Genomic DNA, 25,795 nt, shown 5'->3' with positions numbered 1-25,795 from the left:
AGAGAAAACACTACACAAAAAGAGAAAACACAACGGCAAAAGAGAAAACACAACACAAAAAGAGAAAACACAACACAAAAAGAGAAAACACTACGCAAAAAGAGAAAACACAACGGCAAAAGAGAAAACACAACGCAAAAAGAGAAAACACAACGCAAAAAGAGAAAACACAATGCAAAAAGAGAAAACACTACACAAAAAGAGAAAACACAACGGCAAAAGAGAAAACACAACACAAAAAGAGAAAACACAACACAAAAAGAGAAAACACTACGCAAAAAGAGAAAACACAACGGCAAAAGAGAAAACACAACGCAAAAAGAGAAAACACAACGCAAAAAGAGAAAACACAACACAAAAAGAGAAAACACAACACAAAAAGAGAAAACACTACGCAAAAAGAGAAAACACAACGGCAAAAGAGAAAACACAACGCAAAAAGAGAAAACACAACGGCAAAAGAGAAAACACAACGCAAAAAGAGAAAACACAACGCAAAAAGAGAAAACACAATGCAAAAAGAGAAAACACAACACAAAAAGAGAAAACACAACGGCAAAAGAGAAAACACAACACAAAAAGAGAAAACACTACACAAAAAGAGAAAACACAACGGCAAAAGAGAAAACACAACACAAAAAGAGAAAACACAACACAAAAAGAGAAAACACTACACAAAAAGAGAAAACACAACGGCAAAAGAGAAAACACAACACAAAAAGAGAAAACACAACGGCAAATCAGAAAACACAACAACAAAACAGAAAACACAACGGCAAATCAGAAAACACAAAAGCAAAACATTTTGGGCAACACATAGCGGCCTCTGTGCTAGTCCCGCTTGCGATACTTTTTTTCCTACTATGGCCACGCCAAGACCAGCCTTACTCTGCCTCTGATTGGCTGCCTCTGCAAGGCTAAGCCTATCCCTGCATCTTACCCTAACCTTAACCACTCCCTTCACACGCCTAAACCAACCGTCTTTGCCTAAACCAGCCCGAGGGTACCTACCTTTTCCGGTTTGGTTAATGTCTTTGTGTTTTCTCTTTCTGTGTTGTGTTTTCTCTTTTGCTTTTGTGTTTTTTGATTTGCCGTTGTTTAGTAATTTGTCGTTGTGTTTTCTGATTTGCCGTTGTGTTTTCTCTTTTTGTGTTGTGTTTTCTCTTTTTGTGTTGTGTTTTCTCTTTTGCCGTTGTGTTTTCTCTTTTTGTGTTGTGTTTTCTCTTTTTGTGTTGTGTTTTCTCTTTTTGTGTTGTGTTTTCTCTTTTTGCATTGTGTTTTCTCTTTTTGCGTTGTGTCTTCTCTTTTTGTGTTGTGTTTTCTCTTTTGCCGTTGTTGTCTGATTTGCCGTTGTGTTTTGCACTTCAGGGCCACCACAGGAAGTGTCCAACAAATGGTATAGTTATTGTCCAGAAAGACAGAAGCATGTATTCTGTACCTGCAGTGAACCACGGTTGGTGCTCCCTCCCCCTCTGTGTCTATGTGGCGCCTCACCAGCTCTGAGAACTGGATCAGGACGTTGGTTCCTTGTGGGACTCCGTGGTCAGGCCAGGCGGTGAAGTGGAAATGTTTCACCGTGAGCTCTTCAGACGTGCTTGTCTGTTGAGAGGTTTCACATGGACAAATACAAAAACTGTAGGTCAATGTCATGAACCAATAAACTGCCTGGTAAAGTTTTTTTTTTTTGCTCAGAGATGAGTTAATAGGCTACTATCTAACCTATTTATTCACACTAAAGTTTTAAAGATGTTGATTACATTTTTCACACTGAACTCCCTCAATGTCCAATTGGGCTCCTGCTGCTCAGATTTCATGGTGATCAGTAAGTTTCCATGAGAGCAAGGGTCGCTGTCTGGAGGCCAGTATCGTTCACACTTGGTCTGGGGACAAAACACACATTAGAAAAACAAAATTAGATTCTTGAAGTTGTTTCAGTTTAGTTGAGGAACAAGGAAGTTTGTTACCACGAAAGTCATTGATTCACAACCGCTCGTAAAATTTGAGGTCAGCACGTAGGATGTGAGAATAAAACATTTCTGAATACTAACCCGTCGTTCTTCAACACAGTTGGTTACCATGACGATGCCTTTCACTCTTTGTTCCCAAATCATCCTCCAGAAATCACTAACGGTGGAGGGCAAAGGACCCTGAGTAGCAATGTACTCTCTCTCTCCATTGTAGCCCTGAGAAGTAGTTGTTAAAGTAAATATGTTTAGATCTGAGCATAGTTCAACCTTATCAAACCTAAACTATTTTTGACTTTCACAAGCTATATAGTAATTAGAGAACAACAATATTTATGAGATGATTGTCAGTGATCAAATAATACCTACCGGCATGTAACTGGCATTAATGTAGTCAGAGGTCTCATTGGGATTTGATGTGTTTAGCTTCACTCGACACCAGTCGTCTAGGATTATAAGACAGAAGATGTAGGCTACAGTAGGCTATGATGTACAGCCACACCAGAATGACTCAGTGGACCTGGACGTTTAATGTATTTCTATAACTCATGACATCAGAAGACAAGCTTACATGGCAGGACATTGTCGAAACGATTCCTGGCTTTGTTCTCAGGTAGAGTCGCTGCTTTACACGTCTGCTTAGTGCCAACAGAGGCCAAGCTCTGCATGAAGTTGGCAGATAACACAATATTGAGATTTAACACATGTTTCGTGGAAAATAAATTAAACAGTGAACTTAATAGACCCAATTTTACAGTCATATGCAAAAACAGGAAGAGAATTAAGAGGAAGATGTTTTTTATACCTCATATTCTTCTCTGACTCCTCTATGGTCATCCACACTTAACTTGGAGAAGTGGTCTGGAAATGTTGCTACAGGAATTGCTCTAAAACAAATGAAAAATACATTTGTTGACATGTAAAATAGTTGGTATGCAGACATTTTACCAGATAGAGACTGACACTAATCATATAGGCCTAGTGATTTTTTTCATTTGAGGTAAACAACTGATTCTATCCCAAATGGGATTCAGGGTCTAAACCTTGACGTACTTGCTCGTTTCATCAGCTTGTTTGAATCCAACAATGAATGTTTTCTTTCTGTTGTGGGAAAGAATCAAAGAGAGGTTCACTGACTGAGCCTGACAGTATAAGTTGTTGTGTTGACACTGAGGTGGCACCAACCTGATTAAATTCGTTTTTTTGAGCAAAATGAAGGCAGCCAGGCCGATCAGAACAAAGAACAGCAGCACACCAATTACTGACCCAGCAATGACTCCTGCAGAGAGTAAAATTTGGGTAAAATCAACAAAAACTTAACGCAGCAGAAAAGTTCCTATCTACACACAGATCACAGTCTAATTTTCTTTATTTTGCCATCAGGCTGAATGTTATGATGGTAGAAAAGGCTACCAATTCAAAGAACCTGAACAAGAGAGTCATATTACCAATGCCAATTTAAAAAGTAGTATTTTTACTCGACTCACCTCTCGGATCAGTATAGCACAAAAAAACATACGGTGCAGAGCGCCTTAGGGTCCCTGGACCCAGGCTCACTGAACCTATGGAGACTTCATACGTTTTAGCAGGTTGGAATCCAGGTATTTTGATCTGATCTCCCACATTTTCAAATACTTTTACTTTGTAAGTTTGCCCGGTCACATTCACCTCCACTTCAGTCCACTCGCCTTCCAGTTTATCCCAGACAACATTGATGGCATAGCCACCACTCGAGTACTCACAGAAAGCATTTACATCTGCAGGAACTGAATGAAACAAGTGGAAAGAGTCACAAACAACAACATATAACAGACTCTAAATGTATGACTTTATATATTTGTAGACATACAGATTTGATTTAATTGACTTGTCATTTTAGAATATGCCCCATATAACACATTACATTTTTGTTCACTTTTATAGATAAATTGATGAAGCACTTAATTACAAAACCAATAAATTAATTAATAATAGGCTAATCATTAGTTGCATCCCATATAATGTTGGACTACTTCTAAAACTAAAAAGATTGAATACAACTGCAGACAAAGCTTCAATAACTTGTGTTTTACAGAGTAGGCTCTTTGTAGGCTCTTTGTAAATGTAAATGTGGAATAAGATGTTATTATTGATACGGAAAAACATTATCTACTGACAATAATTTGTCATCAGACATCCTGTACATACTTGTTACGATGAAGTCTTCATAAGCAGTGCTATTGAGTCCGAAGAATGTTGTGATCACACTGAATGGATACTCTGTCCCAGGCTCGAGTCTGAGCTTGACTGAATGTGTCTGAAGGTTTGCAGCTGGGGGAACTGTTATGGTGCTCCCATTAATATGAAGCATGTATCCCCAGTTTTCATTCATAGTGTCCCATGTCAGGGTTACGCTTGTGGCTGAATGTTCAGCCACAGTGACTGAAGAGACCTTTGGAGGAACTGATGGAAAGGAAGACAGATTTTACACACTTAAATCTTTGCACTGTGACTATAACAACATTAATGATAATAATGACAAACATGATAATAAGACATACGCTAACCAGAAGAACACTTTGCATGTCAATGGGTAAAAGATAGTTCAAATTGTTGTCACCAACCACGTACAGCTTCAAACGTCTATCCAGTGCTGCTGTCTGAGTCTCTCAAACACAGTGAAGAGAGTGAAACTAAATAGTGAAGAGACCTCATGCTCTCCCTGGTTGAGATTCTGTGATATTTTCCTCCTTTATTTTATTATTGCTCTCATACTGTAGGATCTACCTTGTGCCACATCAGACCTAGTACTTTCAGTTTTCACACATCACATCCATAACATTGTCAGGTTGTTGTTTTTTTTAAATGAACAGTTTGATTCAGTTAAAACAGAAGTAAGCAGAATGTTTGCGTTAATATAAGTCTTAAATAGTTATATTTTCCGATAGCAATCACTTTTATAGAGTGTTTGGTCCGAAACACGGGTCTGTCAGTCACTCTGCTCTGCTGTAAGAGGAGGAGAAAACTTCTTGTATACTTCCCTGTATCCTACAAGCTTTATCCAATGAGGAGAGAGAACGGCATGAAGGGCTGTGTGTGCAGCCAAGGGATGCGCGTGAATGTGGTGACGTAGGGACGAGGACCAATAGATCCATGACGAGAGCGGGGACTGCTAACTCCATCGGCTGACAAGAAGTTAGCCAAAACGACCGGATCGCTTACTTCTGCTTTAATTATTTGATCAGCAACAACCAAATATCACAGTAACATCCCTCTATACTGAGAAACTTGATGTTAGTAGATGTTGGTACAGAGCTCTGGTCTGCCTCTTGTTTTGCAGCTGTAGCCTATAAAAAGAAAATACTCTCTTACCAGTTGATGCAGTGAGGCTGACTCCAGTGCTGTTGATGTTATCAAACACAGTCAAGAGAGTGAAGGTGTATGCTGTTCCACTTGTGAGTCCTGAAATTGTGTGTCTCACAGGATTTTGTCCCTCTGCTGCAGTGACTGTTTCCTCTCTGCCATTGAACTTAAATATATAGTTGAGGATGTTGTCCACTTTTGTCCACTCCAGAGTTATACTGGTCTCATTTTGGGTCACTGCTTGAAACCTTTCAGCATTAGGAGCTGGGATCAGAAAGGAAGAGAGGAAAGTTTAACAAAATGTTGATGTTAAAATGTTTTTTGAAGAAATAAAAAACAAACTACTCATTTCCATATTCAGGCTTCTTTTATGAAGGGTTATAAGGAGTTTGCATGCAAAAGAGACGATTTGCAAGAAACTGTAGCAAATAGATTTTCAACACGGATACTGATATTACAACAAAACTTTATCTTCTTCATCCAATGAACAGGAGTGATAAATTAAAAGAAAATTGTAATGTTAAAAATTATTCAAAAATGACAAATAGGCCACACTTAATCATGAGTCGATCTAGAATTTGTAAACCATGTTTCAATTACCAACTGCCACCAACCACTAACAGCTTCAAATGTCTATCCAGTGCTGCTGAGTCTCTTAAACACAGTGAAGAGAGTGAAACTAAATACTGTCCCAGCTGTAAATGAAGAGACCTCAAACTCTGACGTCTCTTAATAAGATTAATTGATTCCTTCTCTATACAACCATGGCTCTTGTATAAAAGATACACAAACTAACTTAAATATTCATGCTTCTTGTATAAAGGGTTATGAAGAGTTTGCACATAAAAGAGAAGATTTGCAGAAAAGGTGGCACTTTGATTTTCAACAGTGATATTGATGTTACAACAAATCTTCATCTTCTTCATCCAATGAACAGGACTGATGTGTTCAAAGAAAATGGAAACATAATGTTAAAAATTATATGATATGATGAACTCATGCTCTGCTGACGTCCCTTGATAAGATTAATTTATATCTTCCTTCTCTACACAATGATTGCTCTCATATTGTAGCATTTATCCTGAGATGTTGTTAACGTTGTCCTACATCAGACCTATAGTGCTCTCAGTTTGGTTCAACAACATCACATCCTTATTGTCAGGAACTAAGATCACTGAGTGGACAATATCATCACTGGGTTGTCAGGAGCTGTTTTTGATCAAATAAACGGTTCGATTCAGTTAAGTATTTTATCAGCAACAGCCAAAAATATCACAGTAACATCGCTCTGTTACTGAGAAACTTGATGTTAGATGTTGGTACAGAGCTCTGGTCTGTCTCTTGTTTTACAGCTGTATAAAAAGAAAATACTCTCTTACCAGTTGATGCAGTGAGGCTGACTCCAGTGCTGTTGATATTATCAAACACAGTCAAGAGAGTGAAGGTGTATGTTGTTCCACTTGTGAGTCCTGAGATTGTGTGTCTCACAGGATTTTGTCCCTCTGGTGCAGTGACTGTTTCCTCTCTGCCATTGAACTTCAGTATATAGTTGGGGATGTTGTCCACTTTTGTCCACTCCAGAGTTATACTGGTCTCATTTTGGGTCACTGCTTGAAATCCTTCAGCATTAGGAGGAGCTGGGATCAAAAACGAAGAGAGGAAAGTTTAACAAGATGTTGATGTTCAAAAGAATTTATGAAGAAATTATAAACAAGCTATTCATTTCAACATTCAGGCTCGTTGTATAAAGGATTATAAGGGGTTTGCACGATTTGCAGAAATTGTGCGAATTTGATTGACACTGATGTTTCAACAAATCCTCATCTTCTTCTGCCAATGAACAGGAGTGGTTTGCTAAAAGAATATGGTAACATAATACAAAAATATATATGAAAATTACAAGTAGGCTATACTTAATCATCGAGTTGATCTAGAATCTGCAAACCATGTTTCAATTACTTTGCCACCTTCCACCATCTATCCAGTGCTGCTGAGTCTCTCAAACACAGTGAAGAGACTTAAAACTCTACTGACGTCTCTTAATAAGATTAATTGATTCCTTCTCTATACAACCATGGATCTTGTATCTAAGCATTAGATGTTGTTAACCTTGTCGTCCTACATCAGACCTATAGTGCTCTCAGTTTGGTTCAACAGCATCACATCCTTATTGTCAGGAACTAAGATCACTGAGTGGACAATATCATCACTGGGTTGTCAGGAGCTGTTTTTGATCAAATAAACGGTTCGATTCAGTTAATTATTTGATCAGCAACAGCCAAAAATATCACAGTAACATCTCTCTGTTACTGAGAAACTTGATGTTAGATGTTGGTACAGAGCTCTGGTCTGCCTCTTGTTTTACAGCTGTATAAAAAGAAAATACTCTCTTACCAGTTGATGCAGTGAGGCTGACTCCAGTGCTGTTGATGTGATCAAACACAGTCAAGAGAGTGAAGGTGTATGTTGTTGCACTTGTGAGTCCTGAGATTGTGTGTCTCACAGGATTTTGTCCCTCTGGTGCAGTGACTGTTTCCTCTTTGTTATCGAACCTAAGTATATAGTTGAGGATGTTTTCCACTTTTGTCCACTCCAGAGTTATACTGGTCTCATTTTGGGTCACTGCTTGAAACCCTTCAGCATTACGAGGAGCTGGGATCAGAAAGGAAGAGAGGAAAGTTTAACAAGATGTTGATGTTCAAAGGAATTTATGAAGAAATGATAAACAAGCTATTAATTTCAATATTCAGGCTCATTGTATAAAGGATTATAAGGGGTTTGCATATAAAAGAGACGATTTGCAGAAATTGCGCCAATTTGATTGATAGGCTACTGATGTTTCAACAAATCTTCATCTTCTTTATCGACTGAACAGGAGTGGTTTGCTAAAAGAATATGGTAACATAATACTAAAAATTATATGAAAATTACAAGTAGGCTATACTTAACCATGAGTCGATCTAGAATTTGCAAACTGTGAAGAGAGTGAAACTCAATACTGTCCCAGCTGTAAGTGAAGAGACCTCATGCTCTGCTGACGTCCCTTGATAAGATTGATTCATAACTTTGTTCTCTATACAACCATGGATCTTGTATCTAAGCATTAGATGTTAACTTTGTCATCCTACATCAGACCTATTACTCTCAGTTTGGTTCAACAACATCACATCCTTAACATTGCCAGGAAATAAGATCACTGAGTGGACAATATCATCACTGCGTTGTCAGGAGCTGTTTTTGATCAAATAAACGATTTGATGCGGTTAATTATTTTATCAGCAACAACCAAAAATATCACAGTAACATCCCTCTGTTACTGAGAAACTTGATGTTAGATGTTGGTACAGAGCTCTGGTCTGCCTCTTGTTTTACAGCTGTATAAAAAGAAAATACTCTCTTACCAGTTGATGCAGTGAGGCTGACTCCAGTGCTGTTGATGTGATCAAACACAGTCAAGAGAGTGAAGGTGTATGTTGTTCCACTTGTGAGTCCTGAGATTGTGTGTCTCATAGGATTTTGTCCCTCTGGTGCAGTGACTGTTTCCTCTCTGCCACTGAACTTCAGTATATAGTTGGGGATGTTGTCCACTTTTGTCCACTCCAGAGTTATACTGGTCTCACTTTGGGTCACTGCTTGAAACCCTTCAACATTAGGAGGAGCTGGGATCAAAAAGGAAGAGAGGAAAGTTTAACAAGATGTTGATGTTCAAAAGAATTTATGAAGAAATGATAAACAAGCTATCAGAGGGGGCAAGTAACGAAGTACAAATACTTCGTTACTGTACTTAAGTAGATTTTTCAGGTATCTGTACTTTACTTGAGTATTTATTTTTCTGACGACGTAAAAGCACCGGTAAAAGACGTGACGAACTAGAGAGGGAGGGAGGAGGGAGGGGGGGCGGTAGAGAGAGAACCGAGTTACCAACTTGTACTGTAGCAGCGACATGGAGGCAGCAGCATGGAGGAAGGAAGCGGTGGTGGTCGGACTATCTGACGGGGGGGTTGAACACTGTACAATCTGCGCAATATAGCGCATTTATCGTTTACGAGCGGCAAAGCGCAACCTGTCCATGCGCCCGTGTCTGTGTGTACGTGTGCGCGCGTGTGTGCGCGTACGTGTACGTGTGGTGCGAGAGAGACGGCAGGTGGACTGACTGGCAGAGATGAGAGGTGGTGAAACGCTGTTTAAAAATTCTTATTGTTATTATTGTGAGAGTCTGTGGCGGCCCAAACGTTGGGAAACACTGCCTCTGGTCAGTTCAATCTTGATAATTCTGTCTGAACTTTTTTTGTTGAACAAAATTATCAAATGATGTAGGTTTCATTAACGGCCTGTACTTTCTTACTTTTACTTAAAGCAGAAGTAAGCGATATTTTTGTGTTAATATAAGTCTTAAATAGTTGTATCTTCCGACAGCAATCACTTACATAGAGTGTTTGGATCGAAACACGGGTCTCTCAGTCACTCTGCTCTGCTCTGAGCCGAAGAGAAAACATTTATCGTATCCTACAAGTTTTATCCAATGAGGAGAGAGAACGGCATAAAGGGGCGGTCCTCTCTGTGTGTGCAGCCAAGGGATGCGCCTGAATGTGGTGACGTAGGGACGAGGACCAATAGATCCATGACGAGGGCGGGGGCTGCTAACTCCATCGGCTGACAAGACGTTATGGTGCGTTCAAGGCAACTCGTAACTCGTGTTTTTCCGACCTGTGAAGTCGTACCAGTTCGATCTGGTACGAGTTCACGGGTCGGAAGTTACGAGTGGCCGTTATAGTGACTTTCACAGGTAAAACAGGTCGGAAAAACATGAGTGGGTTGCCTGGAACGCTACTAAGTCGTAAGTATTGTTTCAAAAGCCTGCCTGGAACGCAGCATTAGCCAAAATCGCTTACTTCTACTTTAAGTACAGAATATGAGTACTTTTGCCACCTCTGTGTACAATACAAATGCCTACGATTCACCATAGTGAAGTACATTAGGATACATTTTGTGTCCGGCAGGTAAACTTAGGCTATGTGAACAATAACATTGATGAAATGGATTCAAGATGAATTATCGTGTGGTTATTTGCTTTGCAGTGAATCGTGCAATGGAAATACTTTTTACTTTTAATAATACTTTTGAGTAAATTTCAGAGCCTGTACTTTTTACTTTTACTTGAGTAGATATTTGGATCAGTACTTTCACTTTTACTTAAGTCGTTTTTTACACAGGTACTTTTACTTCTACTCGAGTAAAGAATCTGGGTACTTTTGCCATCTCTGCAAGCTATACATTTCAATATTCAGGCTTCTTGTATAAAGGGTTATAAGTAGTTTGCATATAAAATAGACGATTTGCAGAAATTGTGCCAATTTGATTGATACTGATGTTTCAATAAATCCTCATCTTCTTCTGCCAATGAACAGGAGTGATTTTCTAAAAGAATATGGTAACATAATACTAAAAATTATATGAAAATTACAAGTAGGCTATACTTAACCATGAGTCGATCTAGAATCTGCAAACCGTGTTTTAATTACTTTGCCACCAACCACTAACAGCTTCAAATGTCTATCCAGTGCTGCTGAGTCTCTCAAACACAGTGAAGAGTGAAACTAAACACTGTCCCAGCTGTAAATGAAGAGACTTAAAACTCTACTGACGTCTCTTAATAAGATTAATTGATTCCTTCTCTATACAACCATGGATCTTGTATCTAAGCATTAGATGTTGTTAACCTTGTCGTCCTACATCAGACCTATAGTGCTCTCAGTTTGGTTCAACAGCATCACATCCTTATTGTCAGAAACTAAGATCACTGAGTGGACAATATCATTACTGGGTTGTCAGGAGCTGTTTTTGATCAAATAAACGGTTTGATGCAGTTAATTATTTTATCAGCAACAGCCAAAAATATCACAGTAACATCGCTCTGTTACTGAGAAACTTGATGTTAGATGTTGGTACAGAGCTCTGGTCTGCCTCTTGTTTTACAGCTGTATAAAAAGAAAATACTCTCTTACCAGTTGATGCAGTGAGGCTGACTCCAGTGCTGTTGATACCTTCAAACACAGTCAAGAGAGTGAAGGTGTATGTTGTTGCACGTGTGAGTCCTGAGATTGTGTGTCTCACAGGATTTTGTCCCTCTGGTGCAGTGACTGCTTCCTCTTTGTTATCGACCTTAAGTATATAGTTGAGGATGTTTTCCACTTTTGTCCACTCCAGAGTTATACTGGTCTCATTTTGGGTGACTGCTTGAAACCCTTCAGCATTACGAGGAGCTGGGATCAAAAAGGAAGAGAGGAAAGTTTAACAAGATGTTGATGTTCAAAAGAATTTATGAAGAAATGATAAACAAGCTATTAATTTCAATATTCAGGCTTCTTGTATAAAGGATTATAAGGGGTTTGCATATAAAATAGACGATTTGCAGAAATTGTGCCAATTTGATTGATACTGATGTTTCAATAAATCCTCATCTTCTTCTGCCAATGAACAGGAGTGATTTTCTAAAAGAATATGGTAACATAATACTAAAAATTATATGAAAATTACAAGTAGGCCATACTTAATCATGAGTCGATCTAGAATCTGCAAACCGTGTTTTAATTACTTTGCCACCAACCACTAACAGCTTCAAATGTCTATCCAGTGCTGCTGAGTCTCTCAAACACAGTGAAGAGTGAAACTAAACACTGTCCCAGCTGTAAATGAAGAGACTATACTGACGTCTCTTAATAAGATTAATTAATTCCTTCTCTATACGACCATTGCTCTTGTATCTATAGATGTTGTTAACCTTGTCATCCTACATCAGACCTATTACTCTCAGTTTGGTTCAACAGCATCACATCCTTATTGTCAGGAACTAAGATCACTGAGTGGACAATATCATCATTAGGTTGTCAGGAGCTGTTTTTAATCAAATAAACGATTTGATGCGGTTAATTATTTTATCAGCAACAGCCAAAAATATCACAGTAACATCGCTCTGTTACTGAGAAACTTGATGTTAGATGTTGGTACAGAGCTCTGGTCTGCCTCTTGTTTTACAGCTGTATAAAAAGAAAATACTCTCTTACCAGTTGATGCAGTGAGGCTGACTCCAGTGCTGTTGATGTGATCAAACACAGTCAAGAGAGTGAAGGTGTATGTTGTTGCACTTGTGAGTCCTGAGATTGTGTGTCTCACAGGATTTTGTCCCTCTGGTGCAGTGACTGTTTCCTCTTTGTTATTGAACTTCAGTATATAGTTGAGGATGTTGTCCACTTTTGTCCACTCCAGAGTTATACTGGTCTCACTTTGGGTCACTGCTTGAAACCCTTCAACATTAGGAGGAGCTGGGATCAGAAAGGAAGAGAGGAAAGTTTAACAAGATGTTGATGTTAATTATTATCATTATTTATTATTTATTTTTGAAGAAATGATAAACAAACTAATAATATCAATCAATCAATATTCAGGCATCTTGTATAAAGGATTATAAGGAGTTTGCTACCAGTAACTTTATAAACAGGACCAATTTGTTACGATAACAATAATCATGACCTGGTATGATAATTAGAAGGACAGATTTTGTACATCACAACCAAAGTGTGTGAAACTAAACACTGTCCCTGAGACCTCATATGCTACTGATGTCTCTACATCAGCTGCATTGATAAGTTTGTTTATTGTAATATACCGCTGCTCTCATATTGGAGAGTTGGGATGTTGCTCACCTTTGCCCACCTCAGAGCTACAGAGGTTCAGTTTGGCTCAACACATAAACCACGTTAAGGCTTAGAAATACCTATTTGAATTTTGGATTACAGGGGGTTGATGTAAAAAAAATAAATAAATAAAAAATGACACTAGTGGAAATTGCAAATTCATACACTGTATTACAAATTCCATCTTGCTCATCAGATGGATGAGACAAAATGGAAACACTTTATAATAAGTACACACTATTAAGCATTAGTTAAGCATGAATGAATACTGAATTCTTCATTTATAACGCATTAATACTCATTAGTATGTAGTTTATACAGTCAGTGCTCATGAATGAGGAAAACATTTTTATAAACTACATACTATGAGTATTTATGTGTTATAAATGATTAATGCAGTATTTAATGCCTAATACTGTGTACTTATACTTATTATAAAGTGTTACTGACAAAATAATACCATAACATTATATGATCATTGTAAATGCAGCTAAACATGACAATCTGTTTAGATTACAATCTGCAGTATGATATGTGACAATACAAACATGTCAACCACAACCATAAAACAGTGAGATGGATACTTACGACCACTTTGTTTTGCCCGGTTTGTTGAGATTGTGTTTGCTGATTTTGGTTCCACTGTCTCTGTTACTGTCGTCGTTGGCATTAGGTCTGGTGGTGTTGTACTGGAATCAGTGACATCCTAAAAAAAAGAAAAAGATTTATTAGGGGACAGAGGGAAGGACTCACACTCAAATAAAATGTCAAGTCCAGATGTGTGACCTACATCTGACAGTTAAATCTACACAGAGCCCTAACCTCTCTGAGTAAATTTAAGTTTTTTTTTCCTCTGGGCTACCTTTACTATCTATATCATAGAATACAACACTACTGTCTAGGTGTGATCTACTGTACTCCACCTTTATTAGGCACAAAAATGCACATCACAAACTGTGCTACAAACTTTCTGAGACAAACAAATGACACCAATTTGCAGAAACCTTGTTGAGGCAGTGCAGAACACCAAAGGCAAATAAAGGTGTGAAATTCTTATCTTGCTTTTTGTACCTCTACTTCCTTATCAACAACAATCATAACTGACAAAACATGCTAACAAAAGTCCCAACTTGATTTAGACACTACTTATCAATTGCTCAAAAATGACAAAATAAAACAAAAACAAAACAAACAAAAACCACATATCTCTGTATCTCGTACTGTCCTATTCACTTGTCATTAGGTTGGCCATTCTGAATGCACTTTCTTCCATTTTATTCCTCTTAAATTTATCAATTTGCAGCTCATATGCACAGTGCACCTACATGCTGGCCTCAAGGTCACAGTGATATTGTTTTAATATGTTCCTATGTTAACAAGCTGGTCGATACAATATTTTGCCTATGGGGATAAATAAAGTATCTCTATCCATGTATGACTCAACTTTCACCATCTGGAAAAGTCCACCAATCTCATGTTGTGCAAGGCTTTTTTTTACTCTTCATCCTGACACTTAATAAACTACACTATAATTCATAGATATAATAAAGTTAATAATAAAATATAATAACAACAATAATAAATAATATAAAATTTGCACCAGCCGATGACAATCAAAGTAGAAAGTAAAAAAAAAAAACTTACCCAGAGAAGACTCAGAAAGACACACAGCAACAAGTGGTTTGAGGTTGTTTTAAAAGATAAAGGCTTCGTCATCGTTACGGTTTGTTAAGCTAAACACATACTATAAACTTGTTAAAAGATGAACTTAGGTTTCTAACTTCAGTGGTGCCTTTGTTGTGTTCTCAGAAACATTTAAGTGAGCAAAGGATTTCTTCCATCCTGAGCTGATGTAGTCCAATGTCCACTGTAGCTACTCCAGTGGTGTTGACTTTTATTTCTCAACCATTTCCTCCTTTCATATCAAAGGTCAAAGGTCAAAGGTCTAGTAAAAATTCTATAAAAATAGAATAAGATTCTGAATGAATAAATAGATAAATAGAAGGAAAAAAGAAAAGAAAGAAAAAACAGTTAAGTGCAAATAAATGCTACAGTGTGAACGGTGGTGCAGTTTCAGCTGTTCATTAGCCTAGTGAATGAATGGCCCCCTACCACCACATTTGAAGGGAAGAAATGAAGACTGGATATTTCTGCTACTGCTACCACAACTACTACAATTTAACAAGTTTGCTCACAGAAACGACACTACATCGACCATGTACACAGACTGAGGAAACAACAGAGGTTATGTCTGTGTATATTTCATCAGCTACATGTAGTGTTGTGCTATTACTGATGAGAACCAGAAGAGGGCGCTACAGGATCGTGTGTCGTAATGAATGTGACCGTAGAAGGTGAAGCAAAGAGAAACTTCTCTAGCTAGTTCTTTATTAAATACTAAATACCGTAAATATTACCCTATAGATACCACAATAAGTTCTTTACTGCAATAAAGTCAGTCAGCTCGGCTGAAGTTACGTCTGCTCTTGTGGTTAATTATTGTGTCAAGCCACATCAATACTCTGTAAAGTTGGTATTGTCTCAAAGTAGCCTACTTCCAAATCATTAGGCCCATCATAATTCAAGCACTAGTGCATAAGTGCAACAGTTAAATGGATCAATTTCGGACTTAATTATACTAGTAAATATTTCTAAAACCATGATTTTAGTTTAATAATAAATAATAAATGTCTATTTTACATTTTTTTCAGCATTGCTAAAATACTATCCTGTTGTGTAAATCAATTGCTCAGTTGTCTAAGCTAATTTTCTTTTTCTTTTGACAATACCAATACCATACCTAGTAGGGATCTCAGTAATTCCTTTTGCAAAGCTAAAACACATTCTCATACAAGAAAACATAATTGTCAGTGTGATGCACCTGTGATGCATGATGGTAACCACAAAGGGCAAAACATAAACCCAAGTAAAACACGTGTCATCCAATAAACACAATGACTCAAAATTGATCACAGTTGTTTCTCTTGATGTGACAACCAATATAAGCCAGATCAGAGTGCAAGAATACGAGGAGTGGTCATTTCTGGTGCATTGAAAGACATTTAGGGAGGCAGGCCAAATAGTCCAACCAAACATGAGTAGATTATCTGTGTCCACCATAATCCTGAGATTTAGACAAGCAAACGGATGCTGGAGCTGGTCTACTTACTGGATTGTTTTATCATTGAAAGTTTACAGTACTACCATTACACTTTAAAGACCCACTCCCGTGAAAATCGTGTTTTCTGAGCTTTTCACATGTTCCTGTGGCATTTTTCTTGTGTTAGAGCACTTATCAGCAGAGAAGGAAGTGCAAAATTGCATTTCAGAGTTTTTCTGCCTTCAAACTGCTGTGAACCAATGGCAGACTCAAACTGGCAGTTTCAGGAAGACTGGAGTTGAGGGTGTCACAGCTCCAGGGGAGGGCACTAGTGCTACAAGCTCCCGCCCCGCTCTGCATCTGGCTCAGAGGTGAAAGCCTTCACAGCTCGGTGTAGCTGTCAAGGTATAATAGGTATAGCTCACCTGGTAGAGCAGCTTGCACTGTGAGCAAGGACTATGCACCAGTCTGGGATTGAATCCCAGTGTGGAGTTTTACGTTAAACGCGCTGAATCTGTAATTGTACAATGTCCAGCTGTCAGCAAGCGGGGGGGGGGGTGGGGTGCGAGGAGGTGGCTGGGCGGGTGCAGAGCAGCGCAGTCTCCGCCCACCCCCCAGAGGTGCATTGCTAATGTGCATGGCTAATGAGCTGGTTTTAAAATGGCCGAAAAGGGTCGCGGGAGTGGGACTTTAAGTGTAAATAGGACAATGTAGCATGTGGTGACCCAGCCCAAAGATGAAGCTCAATGACTGCGTGACCAATTGTGTGCAGTCTTTTGAATTTTCTTTCCCCCCTTTACAATGCATATAGGCTGTAGACTTTCATTCAGGATGGAAAATTTTGTTTTTCACAAGTACCTGTTACCATAGTTTATGGTTGATGAATGAGGAGTAAATGCTGAATCCACTGAGTTGTCTTTTTTTTCTCTTCACTTTTGGAGATGCAAAATGCATAATTGCAATGTGATCAATAAACATTTACTTACAGTAAATAAGAGCTGGTCAAAAATCATTCAAATATTTTTGTTAACAGAAACTATTTTATTTCTTACACAAATGAGCATAATCATTCTTTTCTGTGTATATTTCCATCCATCCATCCATCCATTTTCATCCGCTTATCCGAGTCCGGGTCGCGGGGGCAGCAGTCGGAGCAGGGATCCCCAGACTTCCCTCTCCCCGGACACTTCCTCCAGCTCTTCCGGGGGGACCCCAAGGCGTTCCCAGGCCAGCCGAGTGACGTAGTCACTCCAGCGTGTCCTGGGTCTTCCTCGGGGCCTCCTCCCGGTGGGGCATGCCCGGAACACCTCACGAGGGAGGCGTCCAGGGGGCATCCTATACAGGTGCCCGAGCCACCTCAGCTGGCTCCTCTCGATGTGGAGGAGCAGCGGCTCTACTCCGAGCTCCTCCCGGGTGACAGAGCTCCTCACCCTATCTCTAAGGGAGCGCCCCGCCACCCTGCGGAGGAAACTCATTTCGGCCGCTTGTATCCGGGATCCCGTTCTTTCGGTCATGACCCAGAGTTCATGACCATAGGTGAGGGTGGGAACGTAGATCGACCGGTAAATCGAGAGCTTTGCCTTTCGGCTCAGCTCCTTCTTCACCACGACGGACCGATACAATGACCGCATTACTGCGGCCGCCGCACCGATCCGCCTGTCGTGTGTGTGATATTTCTTACTAATAAATGTCATTTGTAAAGATTCTGTGTGATCCCCTTACATGATAGCTAATATGATAATGATGATAATAGAAACATTAATTGCAATACAATCATAATACAAATTTGACAGATTGTAGGGAAATAAATGTATAAAAAACAGTTGAATGAATCCCAAAGTGTGCTATGTATATTCAGTTAAAACATGTTATGAATATCCATATTTACAAATCTTGTATGTTGATTTCAGAATTATAGGCAGAGTTTAGGCATTGTCTTCTGCTGATGAATCTCTTGGATTTCAATGGTATTGGCATATACAATTTCTGGATTCTCATATATGTTCTCTTTTTGCTTCAGATGGTCCATGATACACTGGTGCAGGAAAACATACTGGGACTGAAAAGAAATTAAAGGAGAATTCTGGTCATTTTCTAAATAATGCTCTACAGCTCTAGGTCCTGGAGTGCTATCATAGGAAAAGACCAGAGAAAAATATGTGCAGCCAGGACCTATAAGCTCTCCTCCTGCTAGCTGCGCAACATTGCAGTTAAACAGCAAAGTAATGAGGGCACAATTTTAAAACCGTGACTTTGGCCTCTATAATGCTCAAAATATCTACACATGCTTTGCAACATCCACCGGTTCCTTACCACACAACACTGACTGTGCATAAACTCTGTTAATACGAGAGAGCAGTGCTACATGTGTGTTTTACCTTCACTGATATGGAAACATTCCCGAGCTCGACAGTTGACTAGTAAGGTCATGTGTAAGGATGTTTAGTTATATTTTGAGCATAATAGAGGCCAAAGTCACAGTTTTTAAGTTTTGCCTCCATTACTTCTGTTTAACTGCAATGTTGCGCTAGGTAGGTCCGGTCCACACATATTTTTCTCGGGTGTTTTCCTATGGTAGCACTCTGGGACCTAGAACTGTAGGTAAACACTGTAATCTATGTTAATCTCTTATTTGCCACATGATGGTATAATTTGCATGTTTACCAGACTCAGAGCTTCCCAATCTTGAACTTAAAAAAAAAACTTAAATTCTTAAACAGCAAGCCTTTGTGTTTGTACTTATAACTCAGTGTCATAAACAATGCAAATAGCCCAATTTTACCTCATACACAATGCAAATAGCTCAGTTTTACCTCTGATCGCACCATGTATGGTCGGTTCAACCTCATCTGGTGCACAACAGCTTTGATGCCCACTGCCCTTTTTTTGTCAAGCTGCTGAAGCAGCACATCCAGGGCAATGATAATGCCTGTCCTCCCCTCTCCAGCACTAAGAGACAGAGAGGTAACAGGTCATCATGAGGTAGTGCTATAGGTCATTCACTGAAGCTCAACTCAAGCTTCATTTCACATAGAAGTCTTCAACAACTGACCCTCAAACATCTTAACTGCTTATGTACATCTAACAACAACAACATCAGGAAACAGAACAAGAATTTTAATTTTAATGGTTGTCAAATGGAAGTGTCCAACAAATGGTATAGTTATTGTCCAGAAAGACAGAAGCATGTATTCTGTACCTGCAGTGAACCACGGTTGGTGCTCCATCCCCCTCTGTGTCTATGTGGCGCCTCACCAGCTCTGAGAACTGGATCAGGACGTCGGTTCCTTGTGGGACTCCGTGGTCAGGCCAGGCGGTGAAGTGGAAATGTTTCACCGTGAGCTCTTCAGACGTGCTTGTCTGTTGAGAGGTTTCACATGGACAAATTCAAAAACTGTAGGTCAGTGTCATGAAACAATAAACTGCCTGGTAAAGTTTTTTTTTTTTGCTCAGAGATGAGTTAATAGGCTACTATCTAACCTATTTATTCACACTAAAATATTAAAGATGTTGATTACATTTTTCACACTGAACTCCCTCAATGTCCAATTGGGCTCCTGCTGCTCAGATTTCATGGTGATCAGTAAGTTTCCATGAGAGCAAGGGTTGCTGTCTGGAGGCCAGTATCGTTCACACTTGGTCTGGGGACAAAACACACATTAGAAAAACAAAATTAGATTCTTGAAGTTGTTTCAGTTTAGTTGAGACAACAGAACAAAAAGTGGCGATGAACGACGGTCTAAGCATTGTGTCATTTTTTTGTGGTGATGACCCTCATGAACCACACTGGAACAGTAGTTCAAAGTAATTACACGATAAGGAAGTTGTTACCACGAAAGTCATTGATTTACAACCGCTCATAAAATTTGAGGTCAGCACGTAGGATGTGAGAATAACACATTTCTGAATACTAACCTGTCGTTCTTCAACACAGTTGGTTACCATGACGATGCCTTTCACTCTTTGTTCCCAAATCATCCTCCAGAAATCACTAACGGTGGAGGGCAAAGGACCCTGAGTAGCAATGTACTCTCTCTCTCCATTGTAGCCCTGAGAAGCAGTTGTTTAAGTAAATATGTTTAGATCTGAGCATAGTTCAACCTTATCAAACCTAAACTATTTTTGACTTTCACAAGCTATATAGTAATTAGAGAACAACAATATTTATGAGATGATTGTCAGTGATCAAATAATACCTACCGGCATGTAACTGGCATTAATGTAGTCAGAGGTCTCATTGGGATTTGATGTGCTTAGCTTCACTCGACACCAGTCGTCTAGGATTATAAGACAGAAGATGTAGGCTACAGTAGGCTATGATGTACAGCCACACCAGAATGACTCAGTGGACCTGGACGTTTAATGTATTTCTATAACTCATGACATCAGAAGACAAGCTTACATGGCAGGACATTGTCGAAACGATTCCTGGCTTTGTTCTCAGGTCGAGTCGCTGCTTTACACGTCTGCTTAGTGCCAACAGAGGCCAAGCTCTGCATGAAGTTGGCAGATAACACAATATTGAGATTTAACACATGTTTCGTGGAAAATAAATTAAACAGTGAACTTAATAGACCCAATTTTACAGTCATATGCAAAAACAGGAAGAGAATTAAGAGGAAGATGTTTTTTATACCTCATATTCTTCTCTGACTCCTCTATGGTCATCCACACTTAACTTGGAGAAGTGGTCTGGAAATGTTGCTACAGAAATTGCTCTAAAACAAATGAAAAATACATTTGTTGACATGTAAAATAGTTGGTATGCAGACATTTTACCAGATAGAGACTGACACTAATCATATAGTGATTTTTTTTCATTTGAGGTAATCAACTGATTCTATCCCAAATGGGATTCAAGGTCTAAACCTTGACGTACTTGCTCGTTTCATCAGCTTGGTTGAATCCAACAATGAATGTTTTCTTTCTGTGGTGGGAAAGAATCAAAGAGAGGTTCACTGACTGAGCCTGATGGTATAAGTTGTTGTGTTGACACTCTGGTGGCACCAACCTGATTAAATTGGGTTTTTTGAGCAAAATGAAGGCAGCCAGGCTGATCAGAACAAAAAACAGCAGCACACCAATTACTGACCCAGCAATGACTCCTGCAGAGAGTAAAATTTGGGTAAAATCAACAAAAACTCAACGCAGCAGAAAAGTTCCTATCTACACACAGATCACAGTCTAATTTTCTTTATTTTGCCACCAGGTTGAATTTTTTCATGCCAGAAAAGGCTACCAATTCAAATAACCTGAACAAGAGAGTCATATTACCAATGCCAATTTAAAAAGTAGTATTTTTACTTCGACTCACCTCTCGGATCAGTATGGCACAAAAAAACATACGGTGCAGAGCGCCTTATGGTCCCTGGACCCAGGATCACTGAACCTATGGAGACTTCATACGTTTTAGCAGGTTGGAATCCAGGTATTTTGATCTGATCTCCCTCATTTTCAGATACTTTGTAAGTTTGCCCGGTCACATTCACCTCCACTTCAGTCCACTCGCCTTCCAGTTTATCCCAGACAACAGTGATGGCATAGCCACCACTCAAGTACTCACAGAAAGCATTTACATCTGCAGGAACTGAATGAAACAAGTGGAAAGAGTCACAAACAACAACATATAACAGACTCTAAATATATGACTTGTCTGCACAGCATACATTTATATATTTCTAGACATGTAGATTTGATTTAATTGACTTGTCATTTTAGAATATGCCCTCTATAGCCCCATACATTTATGTTCACTTTTTATAGATAAATTGATGAAGCACTTAATTATAAAACCAATAAATGAATTATAGCTGCTGCGCAGCGATGGGTCGGGTCCGGGCTACTTTTGGGCAAATTTAGGCAATTCTGAGCAACAAACAGGAGAATAGGAAGACAAGACAGTTGACCTTATAATGTCCAATTTGCATCAGTTGAGGATTGAACCCACAACCTCGGGAACCAAAGATCATTGTCTATCGCACTGAGCTAATTGACAAGTGGCAGTGCAATAGTGGCTTCACAAATTGAGTAAGCCATTCACTGTCGCGCAGGCAGATTTGAAACCACAGTAAAAAGAAAAATCAGTTTTTGAGGTAAAATTCTGATATGTATTTGTTAAACATCTACTATGAGTCTAAGATGTTAGGAGCCTTCGCACATGGTCCAGTCCAAGCTATTTGGATTTTTAAATTTAGAAGCTTGCTGTGATGCCACCATCAGTACAACTGTCTTGTGTTTCGTGTTGAGGACAACTGACGTTTTGATCTGTCATCATCATCATCATCACCCTTGCTGGGTCTCGAACCCACAGCCTCTGACACCAAGAACCAACTCCTAACCCGCTGAGCTAATTGGCTGGTAGTGAGACCTGCTGTGTAGCTTCATTTATCCACTCAGGGAGTCAATGCCCAGGCAGCTGTTGTCAAGGCAGATTTAAGAAAGTCAGAATTTCTGTTATCTAAACAAAAATCAGTTAACACATAAATTGCATTTAGGCAGCAAAATAGCTTGAGGACATCTGACATTTTGATCTGTCATCATCATCATCACCCTTGCTGGGTCTCGAACTCACAATCTCTGACACCAAGAACCAGCTCTTAACCCACTGAGCTAATTAGCTGGTAGCAAGACCTGCTGTGTAGCTTCATTTATCCACTCAGGGAGTCAATGCCCGGGCAGCTGTTGTGATGAAATGGTCAAAATTTCAGAAATTCAGTCATCTAAACAAAAATCTGATAATACGTAAATTGCATCTTGACAGCATGGAAATGTTGGTGATTTGTTTTTAATGATAAGTGTTTTGCTTCATAAGAGAAAATATGATGTTTATAAATTCCACTCTCACATTGACTGCAGTTGTTTCCATGAGAGCAGAATTCAAAATGTTCTCAAAAATTCAGTTTTTGAATTAAAATTCTGATATTTGCTAAACTTCATCAACCATGACTCCAGAATATTCTCATTTTTTTTCAGGAAGATTGAAAATGTATTTATCAAGAATTTGATGGTATATGTTTACAGTAGTATTTACAGTCAAATGTTTTCATGCACTGTAGGCTCAATTTTTGATTAATCAAAAATCTGAGAAACAAGTTTTGTGGAGGACAGTCTGGAGATGCTCTGTAGCAAGTTTGGTGTCAATTGAGCAAAAATTGTGGGAGGAGATACATTTAAAAGTTTTACAGTTATTGAAAAAAACAGAGTGATGGACTTCATAATTTGTAATGAGTTTAAGTGGACAAAAGTTTCAGCAGTATTGAGGCGACATTGTGGTGAAGTTTCAACACTGTAGCATCTACCGTTGGTTTGGTAGGAATTTTTAAAGTTTTTAAATTTAAACGCTTATTGTGCCCCCCCTAGGAGGGGGGGGGCACATGTCCTTGGAGTTGAGTGAATCTGGCATGGGACTGAACCTTTGTGCAAAATTTGGTGAGTTTTCGCCCATGGGAAGTATGACTTCCTTGGAAGAAGAAAGAAAGAAGAAGAAGAATTCCTAGGAATACAATAGTGTCCCGGCAGCTTAGCTGCCCGGACCCTAATTAATAATAATCATTAGTTGCATCCCATGTAATGTTGGACTACTTCTAAAACTAAAAAGATTTAATACGTGTAATTGAATGCTCTTTCCATTACAATAATAAAAAAATGATTCGAAATATTTTAGCATAGTTTAAGGATTATCGTCCCAGTACTAAACATTATATCTGTTAGAATTTCAGATTAACATTAATTCAATGTGGTGAGACAGGTTTGTACTTACCGATGGTTAGACTGTGTTCACACTGGTTAAAACGTCTACCTTTTCTTTCATACACAAGTAACACCTCATAGGTTGCACCAGGTGTGAGGCCAGTGAATGACACATAGCTGCTTACAGGACTGACACGGGTCAGTTCATTAGAGGCAGTTGCACGAGAGAATACGCCTTCAACCATCCCTTGGATCGATGAGTTAGTAACATGCCAGTTTACAGTGGAACAGCTGATTTCTGAAATGAATGAGAGAACAACTGCAGACAAAGCTTCAATAACTTGTGTTTTACAGAGTAGGCTCTTTGTAAATGTAAATGTGGAATAAAATGTTATTATTGATATGGAAAAAACATTTTCTACTGACAATAATTTGTCATCTGATCAGACATCCTGTACATACTTGTTACGGTGAAGTCTTCATAAGCAGTGCTATTGAGTCCGAGGAATGTTGTGATCACACTGAATGGATACTCTGTCCCAGGCTCGAGTCTGAGCTTGACTGAATGTGTCTGAAGGTTTGCAGCTGGGGGAACTGTTATGGTGCTCCCATTAATATGAAGCATGTATCCCCAGTTTTCATTCATAGTGTCCCATGTCAGGGTTACGCTTGTGGTTGAACGTTCAGCCACAGTGACTGAAGAGACCTTTGGAGGAACTGATGGAAAGAAAGACAGCTTTTACACACATAAATCTTTGCACTGTGACTATAACAACATTAATGGTAATAATGACAAACATGATAACAGCAATAAGAGATACAATAACAAGAACACTTTGCATGTCACTGGGTAAAAGATAGTTCAAATTGTTGTCACCGACCAGTTAGGGCTTTAAATGTCTATCCAGTGTCTCTCAAACACAGTGAAGAGTGAAACTAAATAGTGAAAAGACCTCATGCTCTACTGGGGTCCCTGAGATTCTGTGATATTTCCCACCTTTATTTTATTACTGCTCTCATACTAGGATCTATCTTGCGCCACATCAAACCTATTACTCTAAGTTTGGTTCAACAACATCACAGCCTTAATATTGTCAGGTTGTTGTTTTTTAAACGAATATATGGTTCGATTCAGTTAATTATCCTATCAGCAACAGCCAAAAAATATCACAGTAACATCGCTGTGAGGCTGAGAAACTTGATGTTAGATGTTGGTACAGAGCTCTGGTCTGCCTCTTGTTTTACAGCTGTAGAAAAAGAAAATACTCTCTTACCAGTTGGAGCAGTGAGGTCGACTCCAGTGCTTCTCACACCTTCAAACACAGTCAAGAGAGTGAAGGTGTATGTTATTCCACTTGTGAGTCCTGAGATTGTGAGTCTCACAGGATTTTGTCCCTCTGATGCAGTGACTGTTTCCTCTCTGTCACTGAACTTAAGTATATAGTTGAGGATGTTGTCCACTTTTGTCCACTCCAGAGTTATACTGGTCTCACTTTGGTAGACTTGTAGTCAAGACCGCCTAAACCGAGACCAAGACACTACCAAGACCAGACAGTATCAAGACCAAGACACTACCAAGACCAAGACCAAGACAGACCAAGTCAAGACCAAGACCAGTTCAGCTCGAGACCGAGACCGAGACCGAGACCAAAAAAAAAGTTGTTTTTGCCATTTTGCATGAGTTGTAGAACATAAGCACCATATTGGGTTCAGCTGCTTAGTATGAGAAATGTATTATTTCAACTACAGGCACAATAATACAGTGACAGTACATGTCTTGTGTGTGAACTCACTATAAATGTTTTCATCAATTGACTAAAAATCTAATATGTGTAGCAATTGCATGACCACACCGTACTACACTATTTGAGGATTGACTCTTGAGTGCTGTTAAGGACTGACATGACTAGGGGGGGGGAGGGGGGAGGAGGAGGGAGGGGAAGCGTGAGAGGACAAGCGCCGCCGTCTGTGTCACAAAATGTATGTGATTGGTACTTGAAGGGGGC

The 25,795-nt window shown here is 39.2% G+C and overlaps 2 protein-coding genes across 2 annotated transcripts in view; both read right to left on the bottom strand.

Moving 5' to 3' along the window:
- The window catches only part of LOC146978752 (receptor-type tyrosine-protein phosphatase H-like), a 39,088-nt gene that overhangs the window by 1,988 nt on the left and 11,305 nt on the right, over positions 1-25,795 (bottom strand). The window contains 14 exon segments of the mRNA XM_085790233.1: positions 1,439-1,599; positions 1,758-1,880; positions 2,049-2,183; positions 2,334-2,410; positions 2,536-2,626; positions 2,770-2,851; positions 3,018-3,065; positions 3,150-3,243; positions 4,152-4,406; positions 6,686-6,943; positions 7,701-7,958; positions 8,708-8,965; positions 11,312-11,569; positions 12,371-12,628. Of these exon segments, the coding sequence (XP_085646359.1) occupies positions 1,439-1,599; positions 1,758-1,880; positions 2,049-2,183; positions 2,334-2,410; positions 2,536-2,626; positions 2,770-2,851; positions 3,018-3,065; positions 3,150-3,243; positions 4,152-4,406; positions 6,686-6,943; positions 7,701-7,958; positions 8,708-8,965; positions 11,312-11,569; positions 12,371-12,628 (2,356 nt within the window).
- LOC146978753 (receptor-type tyrosine-protein phosphatase H-like) lies at positions 18,013-24,435 on the bottom strand. Its single transcript, XM_085790499.1, has 11 exons — positions 24,252-24,435; positions 21,447-21,687; positions 20,980-21,027; positions 20,737-20,818; positions 20,503-20,593; positions 20,301-20,377; positions 20,016-20,150; positions 19,619-19,741; positions 19,300-19,460; positions 18,914-19,049; positions 18,013-18,159 (listed from the first exon to the last, which is right to left on the bottom strand). Exons 1-11 carry the CDS (start codon positions 24,433-24,435, stop codon positions 18,013-18,015), a joined length of 1,425 nt encoding a protein of 474 aa, XP_085646625.1.

This window comes from Trachurus japonicus, chromosome 11 (assembly GCF_045865225.1).
Source record: "Trachurus japonicus isolate A0001 chromosome 11, Traja_1.0".
Lineage (NCBI taxonomy): Eukaryota > Metazoa > Chordata > Actinopteri > Carangiformes > Carangidae > Trachurus > Trachurus japonicus.
Note: the sequence above shows the minus strand (reverse complement) of the source record. Positions and strands in the feature narration are given on the sequence as shown.

What these genes read in the sequence shown, in the direction of transcription:
- LOC146978753 (XM_085790499.1), bottom strand. Translation starts at nt 24,435, where the DNA reads ATGAATGAAAACTGGGGATACATGCTTCATATTAATGGGAGCACCATA. An exon ending in ACCATAAGGCGCTCTGCACC is followed by an intron (nt 21,028 to 21,446) that starts GTATGTTTTTTT and finishes TTCCCACCACAG; the next exon opens with AAAGAAAACATTCATTGTTG. An exon ending in CCAACCGTGGTTCACTGCAG is followed by an intron (nt 19,050 to 19,299) that starts GTACAGAATACA and finishes TCTGTCTCTTAG; the next exon opens with TGCTGGAGAGGGGAGGACAG.